This window comes from Aquila chrysaetos, chromosome 4, assembly GCF_900496995.4.
Source record: "Aquila chrysaetos chrysaetos chromosome 4, bAquChr1.4, whole genome shotgun sequence".
Lineage (NCBI taxonomy): Eukaryota > Metazoa > Chordata > Aves > Accipitriformes > Accipitridae > Aquila > Aquila chrysaetos.
In genome coordinates, this window is record NC_044007.1 from 9,019,538 (window position 1) to 9,043,235 (window position 23,698).

Consider the following 23,698-nt stretch of genomic DNA (forward strand, 5'->3'; position numbering starts at 1 on the left):
CTGGGAAATACCCTAAAGTGGCTGAGTTTTGGAGCATCTGGCCTTGTGTGGGAAAAGAAAGTAGCTAACACCCTTTGCCATGGACACCAAACAAAATAGTAACCCGATGGGTTTGGGACACCAACCCCAGTCTTTTCCAATTTTGAAAGATACTGAAGCTAGACAATTTTTACTCAGAGTCGTAGAATCATAGAATCGTTTACATTGGAAAAGACCTTTAAGATCATCGAGTCCAAACCTTAACCTAGCACTGCCAATTCCACCACTAAACCACGTCCCTAAGCACCACATCTACAGGTTTTTTAAACACCGCCAGGGATGGTGACTCCACCACTTCCCTGGGCAGCCTGTTCCAATGCTTGACAAGCCTTTTGGTGAAGAAATTTTTCCTAATATCCAATCGAAACCTCCCCTGGCGCAACTTGAGGACGTTTTCTCTCATCCTATCACTTGTTACTTGGGAGAAGAGACTGACACCCACCTCACTACAACCTCCTTCCCGGTAGTTGTAGAGGGCAATAAGGTCTCCCCTCAGCCTCCTTTTCTCCAGACTAAACAACCCCCGTTCCCTGAGGTTGGTCCAACGTTAGAAAAAGAGTCCCAAATCCTTGCAAAGAAAGAGAAGAAAGAGCAAATGCTGACTGTTGATGGAGATTAAAGGAAATCCTAGGAGGCAGATGAAGTTACTGCTTACCAGAGTGGTACCTCCTGATGCTCTGCATGGCTGGAAGGGAGCACCTACCCATTCTGTATGAAGGCAGCTTTGCTGTGCCATGTTAAAGCCTGGTTAAGCCACTTTCTGTGTATCCATTTGATATTTCTTGGGGGCATACTCAACATTCACTGTGCTATGAATATTGTTGTGCAATGAATGTTAGCCCTCTTGAGATTTAATCGTGCTTTTGCCTCGGAAACAGTGCTGTGCAATGTGTTGCTTACTTCTGCCTTACATATTGCAGCCATATGTCTTGGACTGTGTTTTGGTTTTAGGGGAGGTTCTGTAGATTGGAACACATCAGTAAATATTTTAGTGAAGTTTCTTTTAAAGCCTTGATGAGTACAGCACTGAACAAAAGCTGTGCTAATACCTGCTCTGATTGTGTACTGATTTCCTGGATTATTTCCCTGTGAGATTGAAATTCAGCGTATACATTATGGCGGATCAACAGAGCACTTGACTCACAAACATGTCCCAGTAGTAAGTTTTTCAGGGTCTGCCATTTTTGAGAGCTGACCTCAGGGTGCATAAGGGAAAGGGACAGAAGGAATGTCCTGCCAAGACAACGACTGTGTTGGAGTCATCGTTTGAGCACTCAGCAGCAGGCTGTTTATCACAGTCATAATGACATTGGGGAGTACTGTAAGAGGAAAGGAAAGACTAACAGGCAAAGCATGCAGTCTATCAAGGATAGTTTTGTAGTCAGAATGCCAATATGAATGTGTAGAGAGAATTTACAACTTTGACTGAAGGAAAACAGAACTCCAAAACTCACATCTGTCCAACCTGGTGAAGTCCAGCAGTGAGAATGAAAAAATATACATCACATCTGCCAGCAGGCAATACCAATCACTTTGTAAAACTAATGTGATATTTTCGTCTCTCCTTTGTGGTCCTGTGAAAACTGAGTGTCCTCAGGAGCTGAAGGATGGTTGTCGATTAAGAGATTAGCCCTTAGTGTCCAAACCTGCCTGTAAAATGCTTGCAAAGCATTTGTTTATGGGAGACGACACTTGTTTCTTTATACTTGGCCATTGAGTCTGTGCTGGCATTGCATGGACAGGTTCCTGGAAGGCTATCAGAGTTCCGGTCTCTGTCCTCAATTGCCTTGTAGGCCACACTCAAATCCTTGATCTTTATGCAATGCTGGGTAGCGTCCAAGCTATAAAACCACTCTGCCTCGAGCATATAGTGATCCTCCACTGGACACCAAGGCTGCCTGTGTCTTTTCCTCTCCCTAGCAGTTGAATTAGTCCAGGACATCAGTTTGAATCCAGCTGGAAATGCAACAAGTAAGTATGGCACAGGCATAGCTGGAAAAACTGCAAACAGTTCCAGAAAGGCCTGCAGACTCTCAGTACAAACTTCACAAATTTAGACTTTGCTTAAATACTGGCATACAGGCAGAAAGGAACTCAGTCACTGTCAGACTACAGTGGTTATTTACATACAAATAGAGAGGCAACTGATAAGGGTGCTGTGTAAAACAGCGTGGAAGACAGGCATTTTAAAGAAGGTTATTAGAGTATCACTGTCAATTGTTATTTGTCTTCATTTATGCACCAATCAGTATGATTTATTATAGAAATGACCATGACATCAGTATCATCAGTATTTTGCCAGTACCGTTGTCTCAGGAACCAGCAGTACCAACACCTTCTCGACTACAGATTTGCAGTATATATAAAGGGTACTATGATCCTTTAGAATTACATGTTGGCCAAAAGCCTTCACTGCACATCAGTACAAGACCCTCCACCATTGGTCCATGCAGATCACATCAGGACCGTCACAGAAACCATCCAGGGTCTCGGGTACGCTGATCAGCAGTACATCACTGCCTCCAGAGGAACATTACTTTTCATTTCGGGACTCATAATGTAACAGGGAAACTCCCAACTAAAGATTCAGATTTTCTGTGTCTAGTTAGACCACCTAGGTGGTACTCTAAAGCTGTGTGTATCTAGGTGGCCTGTTCAGCCTCCAGCCATCAAGGTGCTGCTATGCAGGTGGTCTGTCCAGCATTAGCTGGGGTGACATGGAAGACAAGGAATGTGGGCAATCGAGTCTTCACCATGTCTTACGGGTTCTTGCTAGGTTGGCCACATTGTGCTGGGTTTGGACATGCCCTTTTGTACCCTTTAGAGCTGAGAGTGATCAATATCTCCATACTATCCTACCTGATTTAGTCCCTGTCCTTTCCCTCTCAGTCTGGGTGTCCTAAGATGCTGCATGTAGATTTCTGCTGGAAGCTTGACGACCTGCTAGCCTAGGCACCATGAACATATGCCATTCATACAGCGCTTCCCCCGCCACCTCAAGCCCCGTTCCCACTCCTTCTCCATTCAGACCAGTGATCAGTGCATTAATGTTTCTGTTCTCTGCAAATAAGATGCTGCTAGAGCACAACTGGCCCACAGCTGGCTCTGTCCTGGCTGCTTCTAGTCACTGCAGACACTGTAGAGTGCTAATTCACAAACTGTTGTAATCCTTAATAAAATTAAGTCAGCCAGCTTTTAGCATAGATGTGTTTGTTGCTTTTCTTAGTGTTCCTAGCTTCTTGTTCAGTAACAGTCAGATCTTCTTGTGAGAGAGTTTACAAAGAACTCTAACCCGAGGTTTATTAGGGACCTCAACTAAATTCTGCCTTGACTGATGGATTTGAGTATTAGCCTCTTCCTTTTGTTTTCTTTCTCTGATAATATAGTTTTTAAAGAAGCAGTATTTCTGGATGCAAGGTGGGGGAGCTGCAGATTCTAGTGGAAGCACTTCTCTTTTCTTCCCCATGTATGTTTTTCCACTGCTTTTATATCCTGATGTGACATCATTGTACAAAACTCCTCTCAAGCATATTCCCATGTCTACGTCAAGTTATGTACCAACAAAATTTCCTCCTGATACCATATAATCAAAGAGCAAGGAGATGCAACACAGACCGGTCATGGCTTTGCACAGAGAAGTATCATTGTGCATCACAGGTTTGCTTGATTTAGGTCCTTTCTAAACACTTTTTGTCTATCTATCTGGACTGTGTGTGTAGTATAATACAGAGGTAGCTGACATAGCATTATTGCAGGTAAGCTCTTGTTGAGATCCAAGCAGTGTGGATGTATCAGCAAGCTCAGAGCTTATTCTAAGCTTTACACGTCTGTGCATTGTACTCCACCATGCAAAACAGAAATGCCCTTTGTTGCCTGTATTGCAGGAGCAATTAAGCTAAAATAATGAATTTGGGAAAAAAAAAATCAAGCCTGAAACTAAGAAAGTCTCTGATAGGGTGGAGTGGGATTTCCATCTGATTACATTGAAAATGAATTTGTTCCTCTTTTAAAGCAAATTAATCTTTGTTCATACAGCTGACCTGATAAGGTTATTAAAATTGTATATGATGTGTCAGTTCTGTAAACTGCAATGAAATGCTAACTTTATGCAGGATCAGCCTTCTCTTAAAATTGAAATAAAATATCTGGATTTGTGAGAATTTTTTTTTAATTACCAGGGTACCTCAAACATTGCTAAGTGGTTCTGCTGCATAAAGGAATGCACTTAGCTTAAAATGTTATCATTCACAAAGGTGAATTAAAATGAGTCTTAGTTTTCCCTCAGGCAGGGAGAATTTCGTAGACCTTCAGTTTGACCCACTGTGGCTGCTCTGAGGTTCTCATGACCAGTCCTTCCTCTGCTACTTTTTTGAATATTTCAATTAATTTTCAGATATCTCAGAATATTTTTTACTTGTTGAGTATTATATAAACAGCATTAGCAAAGATGGCCTGATTTGATGGTCAGTGAAGCTGGTGGAAAAGCTAAAGGCTGTGAGCTTTCCAGGAGGTTCAAAGAGAGTTACAGAAGCGTCTAATTACTCTCAGTTGCATTCAGCCAATAAGCGCTCTACTCCCTCCACCATGGCCACTCAATTCACTCTGCCAGGCAAAATACCCTTTCTAAAAATTGTGTGTTTAGTGTAATAGTGCACTGCATTGAGTTGCAGCGGGTTGCTGAGATGGCAGACTTATGGTGTAATATGGGCTAAAAGCTCATCTGCACACCCGCAAAGGAGCACAGAGAGACAACAGCAGGAGGGGGATCCCAAATAATACCCTGCCCCAGCTGCTCTCAGGCCCATCCCAGGAGCCGTCAGCCCATCAAAGGCCCGTCTGCACCAGCCCAGAGGAGCACAGGGGCAGAAAGGCAGGTGGGAACCCAAATTAAGGATTCAGAGGAAGGGACACTCTGTCTGGAGCCCTCCCAGGGCTGTCCCAGAGGAGTCTCAGCTCCAGTGTCCAGAATGGAAACCCACTCAGATGAGTCAACACCAGAGCACCTTTGGGACTGAAACATGTTGCTGCCTGGGGACATGGGACACATTATGGCCAAGGGTGTCTGTAAAGGCAATGCCACTAGTAATGGGCTGCTGAGGACCAGGGGCATCCTGGCCAGCTCTCTGTGTGTGTGTGTGTGATGGTCTGTACCAGCAACTGGAGTGGGGCTGTGGCCCTCAGGGCTCACATGTCCAGGTGCCGGCAACTGGGAAGACTGGGATCTAGGGGCAGCTACTGGGCTGACTGAGTGTCTGAGCCCAGCTGCTGGAGGGATCCAGCTTCTACAGATGTGTATACATCTGTATATTCTCACTAGTGGACCTCCATCCTGTTCAGCCGGAGAGGTGAGAAGGATGAGGCCATCAGTGCTGTCTGTGTGAGTGCTCTGTATGTCTGTCTTTGTTATCTGTGTTGCCAGCTGTGTATGTATGTATATATATGGTGTACACATGTGCTCTGTGTGTGGGTGCCTACTGGGTATACATGCTCAGGCTTGATGCTGGTGAGACCTCAGGCATGGAGCTGCCCCAGCCTTGCCTCTCCAGGACTGCCAGACCCAGCACAATATGTTTTCCACTGGCAATATGCTTTCTCCTTTATTCGTAGTGTCAAAAGTAGAGTAAGCCTGGGAGAAGAGTAGAAAGATATATGGTATTTAGTGTTGTAATTTCTCATTTCCTTCCTTTTGTGGGTTGAACCTGTAATGTTGCAACAGGCATAAAACTACTGCACAGAAAGCTTGTTGGTGTATTCATTTCCTCAAATTTGAAATCCGACAGTTGAGATGGTGCTTGGGGTGGGGTGGGCAGTTTGAGGAGCAACAGGGAGGGCAACAAATAAAAGCTGTGTATAAACATTTGTGTGCGTGTATATAAACTATAGGCCAGAACCTACCTATAAAATATTCACTAATGCACAAGGTTTATGCATCAAAAGCTTGTGGAACAGTGAGTTTCAGATATGAATGGCAGTGATTAAAAAAGAAAATGTCTCTAAGTCTAAATATGATATAGACACAATATATTTTAACTACATAGGCAAACATGAAAGGCCAGTGACATTCAAAAAAGCAGCCCAAGCTCAGAATTAACTGCTTCCTGTTGAGAAGAATATGAAAAGAAACCAAAAATACTCCCAAGAAGCAACCTGTTCTGTAAATCAGTGTATGTATAGAAATTCTTTAGTAGGTGACCTAGTTTTAAAGACCATTGGGAATTTATGCCCATTGCCTGTAGACAAAGAGGGTGACCTGGGAAATCCTAATGTGATGAAGCCCATGCATCCATGGAAATAATGTTGGACTAAATTTCCTCATTGGCATAATTCCACTAAATTAAAAAAAGTGATGTGAAGAACGAACAGGAGTCTGTGTTTTCATGTTTGAGGAAAAGGACCTAAAAATGTTCATTTTAGTTTAGCTCCCAAACAGAAGCTCTTTTGTAACATCCTAATTACCTAATTCCTATTTTTGTTCCCTTTTCTGTGAGGTGAGAATTTTATATTCCTTTGTTATCAGTGGAAGTATTTTTCCTTCTCCATGGAAAAAAACCCCTATCATTAAATCAAATCAATCATGTTTTACTAGATTTATGCTTTCTTTTTGTCAGTGATACATACAGACATCAGGAGAGATACTTACTAGCATATTCTATCTATTTGTCTGGAGATGAAGTTTTGCTCCCTAAGATTGTATAATTCTTCAGTGTCAAGCAGCTGATTTGTATTACTTTTGTGTGTAACCATTCTACAGCCAAATCATTTTGATTGCCAGGACATCTTATTCAGGTTCCATTTCTCTTACATGGATTTGACTTTATTTTTGTGTACTTTAAGGTACGATGAATTGATGCTTTACATAGTATGAAACATACAGAGTGGAACAATGAATATGTTTACAAATGGCTTTAGTCCTCCTTTCAAAGGAATTTATCTTAACATTGCATGATATATATTTGCGATAATGTTTTTGACCATAACATTTAAACAACTCTGAACTTGCACCAAATGAGTCTTCTGTATAACAGTGCTTCTGCAAAATGTCTTGTTAATATACATGGATTTTTTTGGTAGCTGGATCATTTTCCTACATCAAAGCCTGTCAGGCTCACAAGTATTTCAACAAATGGAGTGATTTGGAGTGAAAGTTTTCTGAGTGAGGTAGAAAAGTAAAGCTGAAACAAAAATCTGTGTCACTGTGAGAAAAAGTTCTGTCTTTGTTCTCCATATCGTCATTGGAGCAAAACTTTATAGTGTATCTTCTCTTTCACAACAGCCTGCAAGAGCGTTCACTGGGCTAATCTTAATCTTCAGTTTGCTCTTCAGAATGCAAGCTTCTGATGTGAGGCTACTTTACAGGAAGCGTGACCTCATTCTGCCTCGGTGCCGCTGATTGCATGGGCTGTTTTCAAAAGGAAACAGGGGACTTCATAGACCTGCCTTTCCGAAGACCCAGCGCTAATCTCTTCCAGGAAGCTGCAGAAGGAGCACCCTCCACTTCACGTCTCAGAGGCTCTCGTCTTGGTGATGAGAAACTTTTCTGTGTGCATGTGTTAATAGTGAAATGGATTTTCCAGGTTTGGAAGATTTTACACACGTTTATCTCTTAATGTATTTGTCAGCTGAGGAATAACTAAGCTTTGGATTCATTTCTACATGGCTCTTCAGAAAGTTTTGTATTTTTGTGTATGTTGTTATCATAACCTGCAGGGACAAAAGACTAGACTGCTGTTCATAAATGACTGATATGTGTGAACAAATAAAACTATCTTTGTAGACACTCGTGTTTGGTAGGTACAATAGAATGAAACTGGTTGCCTGGGCTTCAGCTATTTTAACAGTTAGCACTACATTTTGGTACATACTAATGTAAATATTTAGAATGTAAACATGGACAGGGGATTGCTGGCTACCATTGAGGCCATCAGTGGCTTAAAGATTAATTTGATTTTTGGAGGGACAAGTAATTAAAACTGACTGTTTTGGACAGTGACTTTTTGTTTATATTACGACATGGGCTTTCGGGTGTTTTGAAATTCAAGGGGGTTGTTGCCTCAAACTTTTATTTGAATTCTTGACATAAAATATTGCCGTGTTCACCTCAGATTCACTTTTAGTGAGATTTCATAAAGTTGTTGGCCTTTTCTCATGTCATAGTTTAAAGGTTCTGTATTGATGCTCATTTTGTTGATTACATATAAAATACTACTGCTTCATTGTGCAGTGGTGGTTGAGATGCTTTGTTTTGGCTTGCTTATATTGTTACTATAGCTTCTCACGCTATTAATAGCCCAGAAATTGGACTGAATATTAAATGAAAGCAGAACACTATGCAGCACTGTCTACAACATGATGTTTCCATGCTTTCTCCAGCATTGACTGAATTATGAGCATTGACTGAATTATGATTTTCAAGGACCCTCTTCATTAACGCATGAGACAAAAATTTTCATCATCAAGTGCAGCAAAAAAATCCATTGGACTGCCTGTTCTCTGGCTGTTTATAGAAGCTTGGTATTATCATTACTTAAAATAGTTTGAAAGCAAATTACAACTGCTTATTAACTGTTCTTCAAAAGAAAGGAAGTCATTGCCTCCCTAGTAATATATCTGCATATGTACATCTCTCACTTTCTTTTATAAATGTATGTATATATACATATGTATGTATATCTATTTTACCTTAAATTTTACTTCTGTGGAGGGTGGCAGATAAGCAAGCATCCTGCATAGACATACATTGCAAATTTATGACACAATTCGAATTATTAATGGAAGGACTGCGTTTTTTTTCTGCCACTTTGATCAATATGTGTCAACACTTTCTAATGAAGGAACTACCCATATGTAAACTACTGTTCTGAAAAGTTATTCTTTTTTAGTGGTTGCTACTTTATGTTATCATAACTGAGAAAATTACTTGCAATACAACTGTGTTACAGGTTTCAGTTGCAGGAAAGTTTCACTCTCAGATTATTAAAGAGTTGTAGTAGGTATAATTGATGCTGAGGTATACTTCTGCATCGCTTTTCAAACAAATTTGCTCTAGAATCAATCACTTCTGTCTCAGCGAGAATATATATTATAACTAATAATATGATATATGTTGATGTTATTATCTTACACATCCTAATTTTTAAACAAGACAAAATAAAACATACTTCTGTTTCTTTTTAAACTCTTTTACAGATGATCTATATTACCTGTAATCCCAGGGTGTATGAAACAGTCCTTTTCAAGATGTATGGAACATCACATGTTGCATCGACACCAGGAGCAAGTAAATTTGTGCACATTCACCAGAGTTTTTGCTTAAAAAAAATCTGTTGTGAAGGGGATTTTGTTTGACTGATAAGATTTGGGATTTTGCAGGTTTTAGTTTATATCCAGATCTACAAACCACCTGTCGAGTTCTTCTTGTATTTTCTTTTAGAGTTTGGATGAATTTCTTGGTGTTGACTATAATATTTTTGCGCAATTAAAAATCATGATTTTGCCCAAAATAAGATAAGTTTTTTCAGAATCTAATTGTGTATGAAAAAAAATAGGTCTTCAACATGTCAGCCTGTGAAATACACCACCACTCTTACTTTTTGTACAACTTGCTGTGTAGCAATCTGACCAATGCTACTTGATCTCTTTGTATGTTACCTCCACCAAGTTTCTTCCAGTCGTCTCCTCCTCAAGTTGTTTTGCCAAGATTAGAGGATAAATTTCTCATGGTAAAGTGAAATGTTGGTTTGGTTTTTTTTTTCCAAAGTGTAGGAGAAACAGTATGTGTGGGAGTAGGGTAATAGGACTGATTTGTAAAAAATACCCTGGAAGGTTTTACTTCCCTTCTTTGGTGACCCTGCCTGGTCCCAAGGCTCAGTCAGCCTTCACACCCAGGCTGTGACTGACAACTGAGCTCCAAATGAGGATAAACAAGATTACCAAAGTGGAAGCACTGACCTTCATGTCTTTTCTTTGCCTCAGCTCATAACTGAACATAAGGAAAACAATTCTCTTAGACCTGTCTCCTCTTGTAGGTAAATGATGGGCATTTACTAACAGTGTTGTAAGCATGATGCTCTAAAGATACAGGAGAGGCAAGGTAATATAGGGAAAGATCATATCTTTTATCTTTCCATGTAATAACAGATATAAATTCTCCCTATGGATAGCCATTCCTCATATTTTGTAAGATTGATTCTGTCAGATGCTGGACATCTGGCAGCACTTTGCAGATGTAAGCCATGGTAATCCAGACAAATCCTATTTCCTTAGTCTCCTGCCACCATATTATTGTCAAATCTTTGTCACTGTCACTATCCCTATGTCTGTTGTGCTATGTCTGCAATTTTCATCTGAAAAATACATTGTAATGGTAATGGTGGTCCTTCCATTCTACTCTGTATCTATTGCCAGTACATGTAATATTTTTGGCATGAAGCAGATTTCTGGGAAAACACTATTAAAATTACTGCAGCTATTGCATTTTTGTCCATAATTATTTCTCTCAAGGTTGTAAGCTGTGCAGAGTACAAGTATCTGATTATGATTGGCTCTGATTTTGTGTTGTCCTGGTTGAGGTGAGTTTCCTGTAAACACTATGTCTTTCCCCCATTCTTTCATCTGTTTTGTCTCCTTTAATCTCTCCCTTAATTTCCTTTCCTTTTTTAGCTTCTTTTATGATCTTTTTGATATGCACAAGGTACCTGTCAGTGAAGACTTGTCAACTGTTTGAGCTGTCAGTGGATATGATAAGGATTCCTTCTTACTTGGCTTTTGCCTCTGCAGGTTCAACAGCTTTTAATGGAGAACACAGATGCAGCTTCTCACAACGTATTTTTCCAAGGTATTGAAGAAATTTATACTTGTTTATTTTTATTTTGTTGGAGATTGTGTAAAATGCCTTTTGGGCCACTTAGAATTGTAGTGCTGGTATTAATTTAATGGAATTTCAGAAGTACTACTGTGGAGATTGGAAGCACTGGCTTTGCAAGGTTTTGGAGTATCTCTGTTCCACCTGCTTTTCCCTCCACTGAAATTATGGTATCCCTCTGTGACATGCCATATGGGATAGTTAAACTGCTACTGAAACCCATGTCAGCCACTGAATCAATCCAGTGTCTTCCTTTCTTTCCATGGATGTCACTGCATGGCCACTTGGAACTCAAAGGTGTTGAGGAGAAAGGACTAACCATAAATCCAATTTTACTTGAGCTAAGTAAAATGTCTACAACATTTAGGTTCTTTCACCTCTGTCACTACTCACTTCTATTTTAAACACCACATAGTATATTTTTCTGTGCTATATTTCATCTCAAAGTCAGTTGTATTTCAGTGCTGGATGAAGTTATCACCATGTGTAGACTTTATCCCATGTTGTTCTAGCTGCATGGTATTCTAGAACTTGTGAGAATTAAAAGTCATGTATCCTTAAATCTTCATTAAGTATGGCTAGGTTATAAAAAGTAAGTAAATCCTGCCTGGTTCAGAGGCATGCAGGCTTGAGCCATGTAGAGTAACTCAGAAAAGCAAAATACTGGAATACCTCTGATGACTCCAGGTAGGTGTAGATCTGGCAGGACTCCCTGGCCAAGAGCACTGCCACAGAAATATACCATGCACTCCTGAATTCAAGCTGGCTCCATGTGTTCATGAAATGCTCCACCTGGCATGAAGCCCTCCTGTAATCTGAAGCTCTGGAAAGTGTGATGCAGGCACACTCTAGCTGGCTGAAACCCCCTAAGTCTAGAAGTAATATCATCATATCCACATACTTTAAATCTATGTCATTACCAGCTCCCATCAGCTGGTAATGTAAATTCATTATTAGTATTATTAAATCATGGGTTTGCTCTGTCTAGACATTGACTAAATTAGAGGGTTTCATTTCTCCTTTTCAGCGATGCTTGTGCCTTTTTGGACGATGACCCTGCCTACGAGTGTTGTTCTGCAAATCCTCTGACAGGCTCCCTTTCCCCATGTCGCCGCAGCCGGCGACTGCTTTCTAATGGTTATTACATTTTGACAGAAGACAGTTTTCTGTCTGATGAAGAGGGCAACATAACACTGACACCATCCCAGACAAGTGTTACATATAAAGAGAATTTAGTTCGGTAAGTGCACTATATGCAGATTTTACTCAATGTTGGGAATTGCCTCCACATCTCTGGACTTATCTGGTGGTATCTGTGTGGCTGTCTACATTTTGCTTGGCATAAGATCAGCATTGCTTCTTAATGGGAACATCTCAATTGATTTAGTTTAGAGAATGCAGTGACTGAAAAAACTTGATTTTCAGTCATGCCTAATTTTGCTACCCAAAAACTCTTCAGTACACAGTTGTTGCTGTAATTGGGAGTTGTGTGCAGTAAAGAAAAAGGAGAGCTACAGCTTGTTTTGCCAATGGATTGTTACCGTGATAAGGAATAAGAAAAAAGTGAGTGTGTATATATATATATAAATAAAAATAAGAAGGTCTGGTCCTGGAATTCTTCCCCACGGAAGAATCTCTCTTGATTTCAGAAGAACATCAGTTTAGGAAGGTATATAAAATGTAGTTCAAAAAAGTTGAAGTACAGTGGATTCAGGCTGCACCAAATGGGATATGGTAGGGTGAAACTCATGGCTAGCATGAGACCACTCAGAACAGTTCAGAGCCCAATAACTGTAGTATCATTTGGTATCACAATATCCAGTATCACAACAGCATGCTATATTGCCATGCTGCTAATACATTCCCTGATATTGGTGACATACCCAGGGTCAAGAACAGATCTAGGAACAGCACCCAGAACTTGGTTCTTTCATGTCAGTCCTACAAGCTTCAGAGCTCTATCCCTGCTCAACAAGAATAATTAACTCTATTCTGTAGTATCATTTGGTATCACAATATCCAGTATCACAACAGCATGCTATATTGCCATGCTGCTAATACATTCCCTGATATTGGTGACATACCCAGGGTCAAGAACAGATCTAGGAACAGCACCCAGAACTTGGTTCTTTCATGTCAGTCCTACAAGCTTCAGAGCTCTATCCCTGCTCAACAAGAATAATTAACTCTATTCCTTGATGACATGTCTTTTCTTTCTAGCGTATTCAGGCGAAGGAAGAAAATCCGTCGCTCTCTTGCCAGCTTGTTCAATCTTGGTGCCTCCACTTCATGGCTCAGCAGCACCGTCCTCAACAATATGGATTCCTCCCATGTAGATGATCCTTGGCCTGATGGATGCGATAAACTAGAAGCCAATCAGAGTGATATTGGTAAGCTCTGACCACGTACCAAGTAGTTGAGCTACAACATTACAGTCTATATTTAGTGGGACTTGGGTATCTCTTTCTATAGGTTTTGCAGGGGTTGTCTGCCAAGATGTGCAGGTAAAGGATAGATGAACAACAGAATTGTAGGTGGTGAACTGAGCTCCTGGCATTAAAACAGAGTTTGAATCCACAAAGACCTTTGTGCCAAAAAGTCATTTTTAGACTGAATTTGAAGCCAAAGTCATCACCAGTGATGTTTATGCTGGTGTCATTAATATCTGGCCCTGTCTGCTTTCCCGTGGCTGTTTTAATAACTTCATTGTGTTACGCTCTATGCAGCTTTGTCTGTACTCTGCATATTTTCTCCTGCATACATCGAACCTGTCAATTCCCTACCCTTAACAATTTGGAAACTCCCTGTTCCCCTCCCCCCCCCTCAAAATTCATTAACACAAAGTCTCAAAGCTCTTCTTTTGTGTGATCTCAGTTACATATGCACTTTTTGTAGGCGATTCAGACTTTTCTTCTGAATATAATAGCCATGTGCCACAAAGGCAAACTCCATCATCTAATGGAGCCTCTCTCACCAAAGACGACGAGTTTCTTCAGCCAGAGAAACGATTTTGTGCTTCAAAATCCTGCTCTCCACTTACGATAAATGCAAATAAAGAGACTTTGAGCAATGCGGGTATGTTACATTCTTATTCTGATATGCCTCATTTTCACACTGAACTGAAAATAATCATATTAAAAATATTGATATGGCCCCTTGCAGAATAGAATTTATTCCCTTAAACATACATTTTAAATGACTGATTAAAAATAACAAAATTTACTTGTTTATTCCTCCCTGCTCACATCTTTTCCTCTCCTATTTTCAGTGATAAATTGAAAAAGAAAAAGTGAAGAGGAAAATGGAGGAAAGGGCATGGGAACAAAAACTGAAACAGGCAATTATTCAGAAAGGCTTGTTTTCTGAGAGCATGGAGGGCACAGTGTCTCTATGGTCATGGGGGAAAAAGACTCCTGAGAGACACCCAGAGCATGAAAATTAGGTTTCCGCTTTGAATCACTCTAGGCGAATTCTCTTACAAAGAAACTGAAAAGACTGGCCTCACAGGCTGAAGGTAGTCTTTGCAAACACCTCCTGTCATATATTTACTCTCCTGAAAACTCATGAAAATTATTTTCCTGATTTTTGTTTTAGAATCCAGGACAGTGCGAAATGTCCTTTCTCAGATGGTTGCACTGATGACGTGTTTAACCATTTCAATATGCACAAGGTAATTTTTATTTCTTTTATTTGTTGTTTCTGATATTAATGCTTACTCCATTTCAACTGGTGAATAAAACATAAACTAAGGGTCCCATTTTCAAAGTTAGATCTATCTTACTGTGAAAATATATTTTCACATTTTAGTCGATGCAGGCAAATATATGTGCTATATAGATATGCACAAAAATAAGAAATATGTACACAGATACGAAAACTACTTTGTCAAGTGTGCTTGGACAGGGGTTTTGAAAGGCTGAGAAGAATCCAAATGGATCCATGTCTTTCTAAGTGACCAATATGGATGTTTCTCTCAGTCTGGGAATGCTGAGGTCTTTCTGGGACATTGTCCTCAATAGTTTAAGTAATTTAATGGTTCAAATTGCAGTTCACCTACCAGAGTTCAGAAGGTTCATCTGCAAGAACCTTCTCTCCTCCTCCCACCCAGGCTTCACCTCTGTTAACCCAATATGCATCCCTTGTTTTTTTCTAACCTTTACGGGTATTGTTATGTTCTCAGATATTTTCTGGGAGGATTGTCTGCCACTTTGTTGCTGATAATTTTAGTTTGTAAGTACAGACTTCCTTTATACTCAACACACACTATTTTACTAAGTCACATCTGAGGACCAAAATCCATCCTTGGATGTACATCCGCAGCTCTTATTGATGCTGATAAGAGCAATGTGTGGGCATATGGGGACAGAATGTAACCTTCAATCAGTTACAGGATTTTGCATTTAAATTTCACAGTTCTTTTGTCCCAAGATGCTGCTGTGTCATCTTTCTTCAGTCTTTACACATCTTTCAAAACAACTAAGTTTTGGTAAGTGGCTCCAGTGTCATGTGATGAATAGAAGAATTTAGAAATTTTATATTAAGAAGAGGAAGGAGAGATTCCTTCTCTTGTTTTCATGCCAAAAGATAGAAGGCATGATCTGATATTATTGATGGAGGATTTGGCTTTTCCCGTTACTGATCTGTATTCATAGAAACTTTCTGTTTATTTTGAAAAACTGCCTTTTCATAATGTGCAATAAATATTGTAACACCTATTTGTTAGCAGAAAAGGAAGATAAACCTAATATGACATAGAATGAAGATGCAGAGACAGAGCAAGGATAGTAACTTATTATGAAACCAGAGGTTAACTTATTATGAAACCAGAGGTGCGCTTTTAAGCCTTGCACTGAAGTCCACTCCGAGGCCACTAAGCCAAGCCTTTATTTTTGACCGGAAAAAATAAAACCATCTAACTATGCTGCTAGCCACATCACCACCTTCCAAGGACTACAGAATTGATATGACTTGGCCCCACTAACCCAATGCAGTGTTAGGTTCAGGACAGAGCTTTGCCTTTGGCTTGTACTGTAGTCTGATAAATGTGTTGGAAAGAAGTATTAAATCAGTCTGAGGAGTTGATTTAAGGTGCTGATGTTGCTGTTTCAGATTGCTTTATTTCAAAGTTTTGCACAAAGCTGTAGCTTCTAAATCCTTATGGAGAAAAAGACTTACACATATAGAAGGTCAAATTATATCTTTAGAGCAAGCTTATACATAGGCCTTCATGCTGCAAGCATGTGTGTATGTGCTGGATTTATGAATTATCGTTCTTTTGCTTTTTACACAGCAGAAAATTCTTCTAAGTGTGTAAAATCTAAAAATTTGCTAAAAATAAAAACATTTGGGCTTATCTGAATTTTTACATGGTGAAAGTGAAGCTCAAAAGGACATTGTTTGTTCTGAAACTGTGTCAGGGTTCAGGAGTTCAATGTATCCCAAGGGCAACAAGACAATCTGGCAGACCTCTTAGCCTTTGAATTGAGTATACTGGAAGTTAGAAACAACAAGGCACAACCTGGAGAGCCGCATTGCAATGATAGCCTGAGATTTTGAGCATCCAAGGGTCTTAGCACAACACCTTGGGTACTCAAGGATGGTATGATACACTTTGTCACTATGCCATTATTCCCAATAAAATCAAGACCACCAGGTTAGGACTAGCATGTTGCAAATGCATGCTCCAAAGTACTGCTTTCTGACTTCCTGAATAGTTTAGCCCTGAGTCATAAACAAAGCCCTCCCTTCACAAGAGGAAGACAAATACACTCTGAGATCTTTTCAGTCACTGGTATACAGAGAATACCTCTTTTATGCTCATCACAGGTGAGAAGTTACCTGCTCAAACAAGTAGTCCTACAGCTTAACTAAATTTGGCAAATCAGAGCCTACAAATATAACAAACTGTGGTTTAAATCAAGACATACAAAAATGTATGCTTTATTTCTTTTCCCCCAGGAAATAGTTGGAAAGAAAGAATAATTGGTGAGTATATGTCTAAGTTTAGAAAGAATTCCTTACATTTTGGGGTGAGCCCTATTACAAAACAGGGTTCAAGCATGCCAGAAAGATTCCCTGGACTTTTCATTAAAATAAAGTTTAGCTGCGGTACCCTTGCCAGTTTCCACTGCCAATTACTCCACTTTGTTGTCTAAAACTCCTTTTTCATTTTATTTGGATCAAATATTATTTTATTGTTTGACAACAGTTGCTAAATAGTGTAAGCTGTTAAACAGCTGCTGAGCTTCAGCCCAGAGAAAACATGTTTTTCAGTAATAGGCAAAGCAAGTCTTTCTTTTTCCAAGTTTAAACTGAATAGTAGGGCCAGGTGCTGTACTGCTTTAACTTGGTACCATTCCACTGAAGGAGTGAAGCAGCATCAACATGTATCAGTCCAGAATATGTGGAAAACACAGACTCTTTTCTTTTCCCTATTCTTTTTCAGTCAAGCCTTATCCTCAGTCTCTAGTTTCTGTTTATCAAGCATTTCTAAGTGTTGGTGCAGCTCAGAACCCTTAAAACCAGAGCACTGATTTATTTGTACTTGGAGCTGGCCATCCCTGTCCTGGTTCCATTATTTCCTTTATCTCTTTACTTTGAAAAGATAAAAATTAAAAGAAGGAACTAAGTGGAGCTGTGCCCAGGTTTGTGTTCCTTATAGCATGAATGAAACAGCCTTGTTCATCAGTTCACTGGATGAGTGTAGTTCAGCTTCTGAGATCTGAAGGCATCTGCACAGCTGCAGACGCAACCTGGAAAAGCTTTCAGTCACCTCTCAGAAAGAGGATGTTCATCCTGAGAACAAGGCATTTTAGAATGGTATGCAGGCATTTGATCACTTTGCAGACTTACTAAAGCCTATGATGAAAAATACATCTTACTCATCCAGTGTGCCAAGCAGTGGACACTAGATATGGCACTTAAGTCAGTGGAACTGTTTATGTAAGGGCTGCCACACCAGAGCTTAAAAGCTGACTCTGATTTTGAAAGCCACTATCAATATTCACCAAAGCAGCTACTACAGGATGGAGTGGAGAACTGGGGACTTGTTGCCTAGCAGGAATAAACTAAATACAGACTGGCACAGGTTACTGCGAGACAGGACCTCCAGCATTTCAAAACAAGCTTGTCTCTTGCCTTTCATAAAAACTTAAAAGCAGAGTAGTTACTTCTGTGTATTTCAAAATGAGTTTTCATTTTTCCTCCTCCTCAAATTTGTTCTCCTCAGCTCTTCAGCATCAAACTACTGGATACCTCCTTATGGCCATCATTACACATGTGCCTGTGGAAAAAAATAACAGCAGTGTTAGTAATCTTCCTTCAAAATACAATTCATTTTAGCTTTATTTTTATTCTGGTCAAACTGTGAGTGAGGCCATACTTCTCGGTAAGTATCTGAAAGCAGTTGTGTGGAACAATTGCTGTACCTCTAGTCTGTCAATGAAGTCCTATGTAGGCATGGGGTCCTACAAGCATTTTGATAACAAACTGATGGTAAAAAGTGTTTTGTAATCCCCACTAAATCAGTTTTTTATAAAAAACTCAATGTCTTCCCATACTTTAGATATTAATTTCTTGTAACAACATGCTGTCAAAGATAATGGATTTGGATAGTGGCTGAGTACTTGTGGCAACGTATTTCAGAAGCTTTACTGTATCACTTGTGTGCACTGCCTTTTGGCCTTTATGCTGAGCATTAAGAAAAGAGAAAAAACGAAGACAGAAATATTAGTGGAAGGGAAGCACTCTTCAGAAAACCAGGAATCAGGATGTGGGGAAGCAATGACAAATCTGAAGTACCTGGATTCATGTACAAAAGTACAATACCTGCAGGTATTAATTTTACTTTGGAAACAGTGAGCCCTATTTTTCAGCTTGGATCTTTGCTACAACAGAGACTAAACTACACATAAAACCTGTGGGTAACCACAAACTGTTATCTTGTGACTCCAAGCTTTTAATAATCTGCTTCTTAAAATATCTCCCTGTATGCCAGTTTAGCTAGGACAGCATGGATTTCATCTTCCCATGCAACAAAATGATGATAATGTGCGAGGATGGTATTGCCCACCAAATCATTCTATAACTACTGCTGCTTCTATTCTGCTTGTCCCCTGGTGTTGCTAAAAGCAATGCTAGCACAGCCCCAGCTGGTAAATCAGACATGAAATGCTGCCTGTGGAAGGGCTACGTCTGCGGATGGAGTACAATCAGGCTGGTAGGCATAATGACAGGGATTTGAAAACTGCAGCAAAAGCGCACAAATGAAAGGTTCTGGTGGAAGAAAGAATCAACAAAACTGAAACACCACTGTCTGTCCAACTCTGTGTCTAAGCTAAGCTCAAGCAGGTTATAGCTGTATTTCTAGCTTCAAAAATCCTAACAAGTGATGCAATGAGGAAAAGGGTACTTGAAATTAAGTTAAAATGTACATTTCTCTTTCAAAGGGTAAACATACGCCAGTTGTATTTTGAAGATAAGCATCAATAGCTCAGCATTAAGAGCTCAAAGAGGGAAATGTCGCCCAAATTCCCAATTTTGCATAAAAATTTACTTTTGCCCAGTGCATTAAATTGACTTAGATGAAGACAGACCATCTGATGTAACAAGACCAGGTTTTATAGTTTCAATAAATGGTGACAATAGAATGTTCTTCTTCATAAAATTGATGTATTATGTAACTATAATAGTAGTTATAATACTCATCCTCATATATACTTGTAGCTAATACACTTGAATAATTTTGTCAGTATTAAATAATTCTGCTTCTATTTGCTTTAACTATGGCGACAACTGAGAGTAAATACCATTGTGTAATACGTATAAATATTTTGTGTTACCTACTTCATTGCAAGTTATAACAGGTCCTTTACTAAATGCACTAACTAAAGGATTATAAAAATCTTTAGTGTTAAATAATCTCCTGGAAGAATAATTTGGAAAATGAAATCCTATACTGAGAGAGAAGTCTAAGACTGCAATTACCCTGCAGTCATCAAAGCGATTATGGTGAAAACTAGAAAAACCTGAGTTCATTGTAAACTAGTTAGTTCACAGTAAACTAGTGAAGAAAACGTTGATCCAGCTTGCCAAAAATTTTGTCTAAAATGAATTGCTATAATCTGTCTGAATAAATATAAACTGTAAATTCAAATTGTTCTGATCTGGAGAGGGGGAAGTTCTGGGACAATTTGACAATTGGAGTTCAAGGGCTAAAAATAAGATGCTTGGGATCTGTTAAGATCTGCCTTCTGTGATATTCATTAATGTTGAATTAACAAAGTTCTATTCAGGTACCAGACTGGTTGGCTTTGGCAGTTGCCTTCCATATATTCCAATGGACATAAAAGCAAACCTTGTATTGTTTCTCTGAAAAGAGGCACAATAGTATGTTCGATTCTGTTGGATGAAAAATTGAAGTCAGAATCTGTCTGATGAAAAACTGAAGAAAACACATTCTAACCTAAATGTTTAAATCCAGCCATTCAGAGGTAATTAGCCTTTGCAGCTTCTGTTAACTAGAGTGTCAAGCCTAGGATAATTGTGAAATGTAAGTGTAGCAAAGTAAAACCACTTGTTGATTAATGATTAACTGACACATCTACAAACAGAGAGGACAACAGAATCACTGTCCCCAGTGATTAAACTCTTACTCCAGTTTAATATAGCACCTTATTTAGAAAAAGAGAATCAAAGAAGAATTTCAAGGTACAGATTTATAAGCCCCTGTGCATTATCTCAAACCTTTCGTTAATTTTTTTTTTTTATCATTACACCTTGTCTTATACTCTCTTATTTCTTGCTGTGTTCAGCTGAATTTCAGGGTCATTCTTGAGAATATATCACACAGTGCTTAATAGTGTGAATGTTTGTGTTGAAGGGAACAGTAGTAAGCATGACGATAATATTTATGGCATCCCTTAGCTTATAATGTTCCTAGTCTGTGAGCAAGTCTGTTTTGTATTTATCCTGAAAGCATTACTCATGGAAGTCAAACCATAAAAGATTAACATTTTTTAGTTCAATGCTATGGAGTAAACCACACTGGTACAGAATACAGGTGTGGTCATTTAGTCCAGTTCTGCAGAATCTGCTACTTGGTGTATTTTTTTGTAAATTAGCTGCAGTGTTTTGTAAACATCTTTGTGTATTTTAATATACACTGAGCAAAACTCCTTATATTTTAATATTTTATATTATACCTTATGTACAGTTTTTCATGCTGCTTTTTTTCCGCCCTAATTATCCCTGACATTTACATATCAGTAAAGTTGTTCCTGTTTGCATTTCTTCCTGTATTTAAGGGTGTTGCCAATAATGAAGTTGATTATTGGGAATTACGTACATTCCAATGAATTTGTTATTTGTGAGCTTATGTCCTCCTCGTTGGGAGAGGATTTATTGGTACTTTGGAGTGAACGTGAAAGCCTCATTTTGTTACAGTTACTAAGTAACTGTTACCGCCACAGAATTTAATAATAATAATAATGATAGTAACAACAACAACAAAACCAATAATAACAATTTAATAGGAAATAAATAGAAAGACATTGGTTCAGACTCTGAGTGGGTATCGATCAGCTGATTTCCACCAGCTAAGACTCTGACCTGCAGCATTTTAACAGCTAAGATTTGTCCATGGACATCAATATGCTAGGGCTGTAGCACCTTACCTGAGTATATACTGATGGAGTGAACACATATTCAAAATACTTCTGATGCACTGTAATAACAATGCTATAAAGCTTATTTTTGTCATGACATAGAAATACATTTTATATTGCATTGTTTTACACATTTAACAAATAAACTCACAGTGTATTAAAGCAGTAAAGTAAACATCTTCAGGGAAGGCATTCCAGATGGGACCCTTTTTCTTCTTTCTCAACTCCATTCTCCTGTTTGTAATGTGGCTTATTACATTATCTCTGTCATGTACACTGATTGCTTCATTCTAAGAATTCGGGTTTGTGCTGCTTGAAGCTCTTAGTACATAATTTGAGTGAAAAATAACTGCATGAAAATAATGAACACAATAAGGTCAATGTGTATATATCTATAAAATTTAGAATTACATTTTAAAATAAATTAATGAAAAAGTCTCTTGAGAAGTTGTACAACACTGTACTTGCAGGTTACATCAAATTTTGTATATGTATATTGTGTTGCTGTTGTAAAGGCTGCAAACATTTTGTTGCATGAAGCATATTGTAAGAGCAGCTCACACATAGGCCTCCATGCTGCAAGCATGTGTGTATGTGCTGGATTTATGAATTATCGTTCTTTCGCTTTTTACACAGCAGAAAATTCTTCTAAGTGTGTAAAAACTAAAAATCTGCTAAGAATAAAAACATTTGGGCTTATCTGAATTTTTACATGGTGAAAGTGAAGCTCAAAAGGATATTGTTTGTTCTGAAACTGTGTCAGGGTTCAGGAGTTCAATGTATCCCAAGGGCAACAAGACAGTCTGGCAGACCTCTTAGCCTTTGAATTGAGTATACTGGAAGTTAGAAACAACAAGGCACAACCTGGAGAGCCGCATTGCAATGACAGCCTGAGATTTTGAGCATCCAAGGGTCTTAGCACAACACCTTGGGTACTCAAGGATGGTATGATACACTTTGTCACTATGCCATTATTCCCAATAAAATCAAGGCCATGGATTATAAACCTCATTCCAAAGAGCCTGCAGTTTTAAGAAGGATGAGAAACCAGTGTGATTATCCCACTTCAACATCTAGCGTTGCCCCATGTGTGCTAGGCCACCAGGTTAGGACTAGCATGTTGCAAATGCATGCTCCAAAGTACTGCTTTCTGACTTCCTGAATAGTTTAGCCCTGAGTCATAAACAAAGCCCTCCCTTCACAAGAGGAAGACAAATACACTCTGAGATCTTTTCAGTCACTGGTATACAGAGAATACCTCTTTTATGCTCATCACAGGTGAGAAGTTACCTGCTCAAACAAGTAGTCCTACAGCTTAACTAAATTTGGCAAATCAGAGCCTACAAATATATTCATTATAACAAACTGTGGTTGAAATCAAGACATACAGGTACAAGACTTGGGAGTGAAGTTGAGCCTGGGAAGAAGGGAGGGGTGAAGGGAAGGTGTTTTGAGGTTTGGTCTTATTTCTCATTATCCTACTCTGTTTAATTGGCAATAAATTAAATTAATTTCCCCACGTTGAGTCTGTTTTGCCTGTGACGTTAATTGGTGAATGATCTCCCTGTCCTTATCTTGACCTATAAGCTTTTTGTTGTATTTTCCCCCCTGTCCTGTTGAGGAGGGGGAGTGAGAGAGCAGCTGGGTGGGCACCTGGCAGCTAGCCAAGGTCAACCCACCACACCTTAGTATATAGGAGTTTAATTAATTGCAGATTTTATTTTTCTTTCATCAGATCTATCATACAGAATCTCTGCAAAATGGATGGAAAACCCCCATGTTTTTCGCATAACAAAATAATTTAAGTATTTCTGTGCAATACAACGTAGACTTGCATAGCATTTAAAATACTGGACACAACAAGAACACGATTGTTTTTTTCTTCTTGAAATTGATTACTTGATTATGAGCTATGCTTTGAAGTAAAAAATTAATAGTCCTAGGAAAAGGTGCAGCTATAAAAGTCATTATTTGATGGGGCCTGCAACTTAATATGAAATAAATGGTTAGGTAGCGGAAGGTCTTGCCCATGTCCCTTCTTTAATCTCTGTGGCTCTGTGGAGTGGCCTTGGGCCACACAGTGGTGCTGTCCAACCAGCTGCGTGAACATCCCTGTCGTCAGCGTGGATTTATT

At 39.1% G+C, this 23,698-nt stretch overlaps 1 protein-coding gene across 3 annotated transcripts; it reads left to right on the forward strand.

Moving 5' to 3' along the window:
• The first annotated feature begins 7,392 nt into the window (after positions 1-7,392).
• On the forward strand, positions 7,393-22,269 carry TMEM71 (transmembrane protein 71). 3 transcript variants are annotated; one of them, XM_030012631.1, is made up of 11 exons: positions 7,393-7,613; positions 9,226-9,316; positions 10,699-10,873; positions 11,928-12,140; positions 13,121-13,290; positions 13,796-13,975; positions 14,495-14,570; positions 15,081-15,130; positions 15,314-15,386; positions 16,859-16,885; positions 18,129-22,269. In XM_030012631.1, exons 1-10 carry the CDS (start codon positions 7,434-7,436, stop codon positions 16,863-16,865), a joined length of 1,215 nt encoding a protein of 404 aa, XP_029868491.1. In that variant the 5' UTR covers positions 7,393-7,433; the 3' UTR covers positions 16,866-16,885; positions 18,129-22,269. The 3 variants fall into 3 exon arrangements, with proteins under 3 accessions (XP_029868491.1, XP_029868492.1, XP_040979123.1); XM_030012632.1 differs by lacking the exon at positions 16,859-16,885 and having other exon boundaries at positions 10,816-10,873; XM_041123189.1 differs by lacking the exons at positions 16,859-16,885; positions 18,129-22,269 and having other exon boundaries at positions 10,816-10,873; positions 15,314-15,390.
• The last annotated feature ends 1,429 nt before the right edge of the window (positions 22,270-23,698 follow it).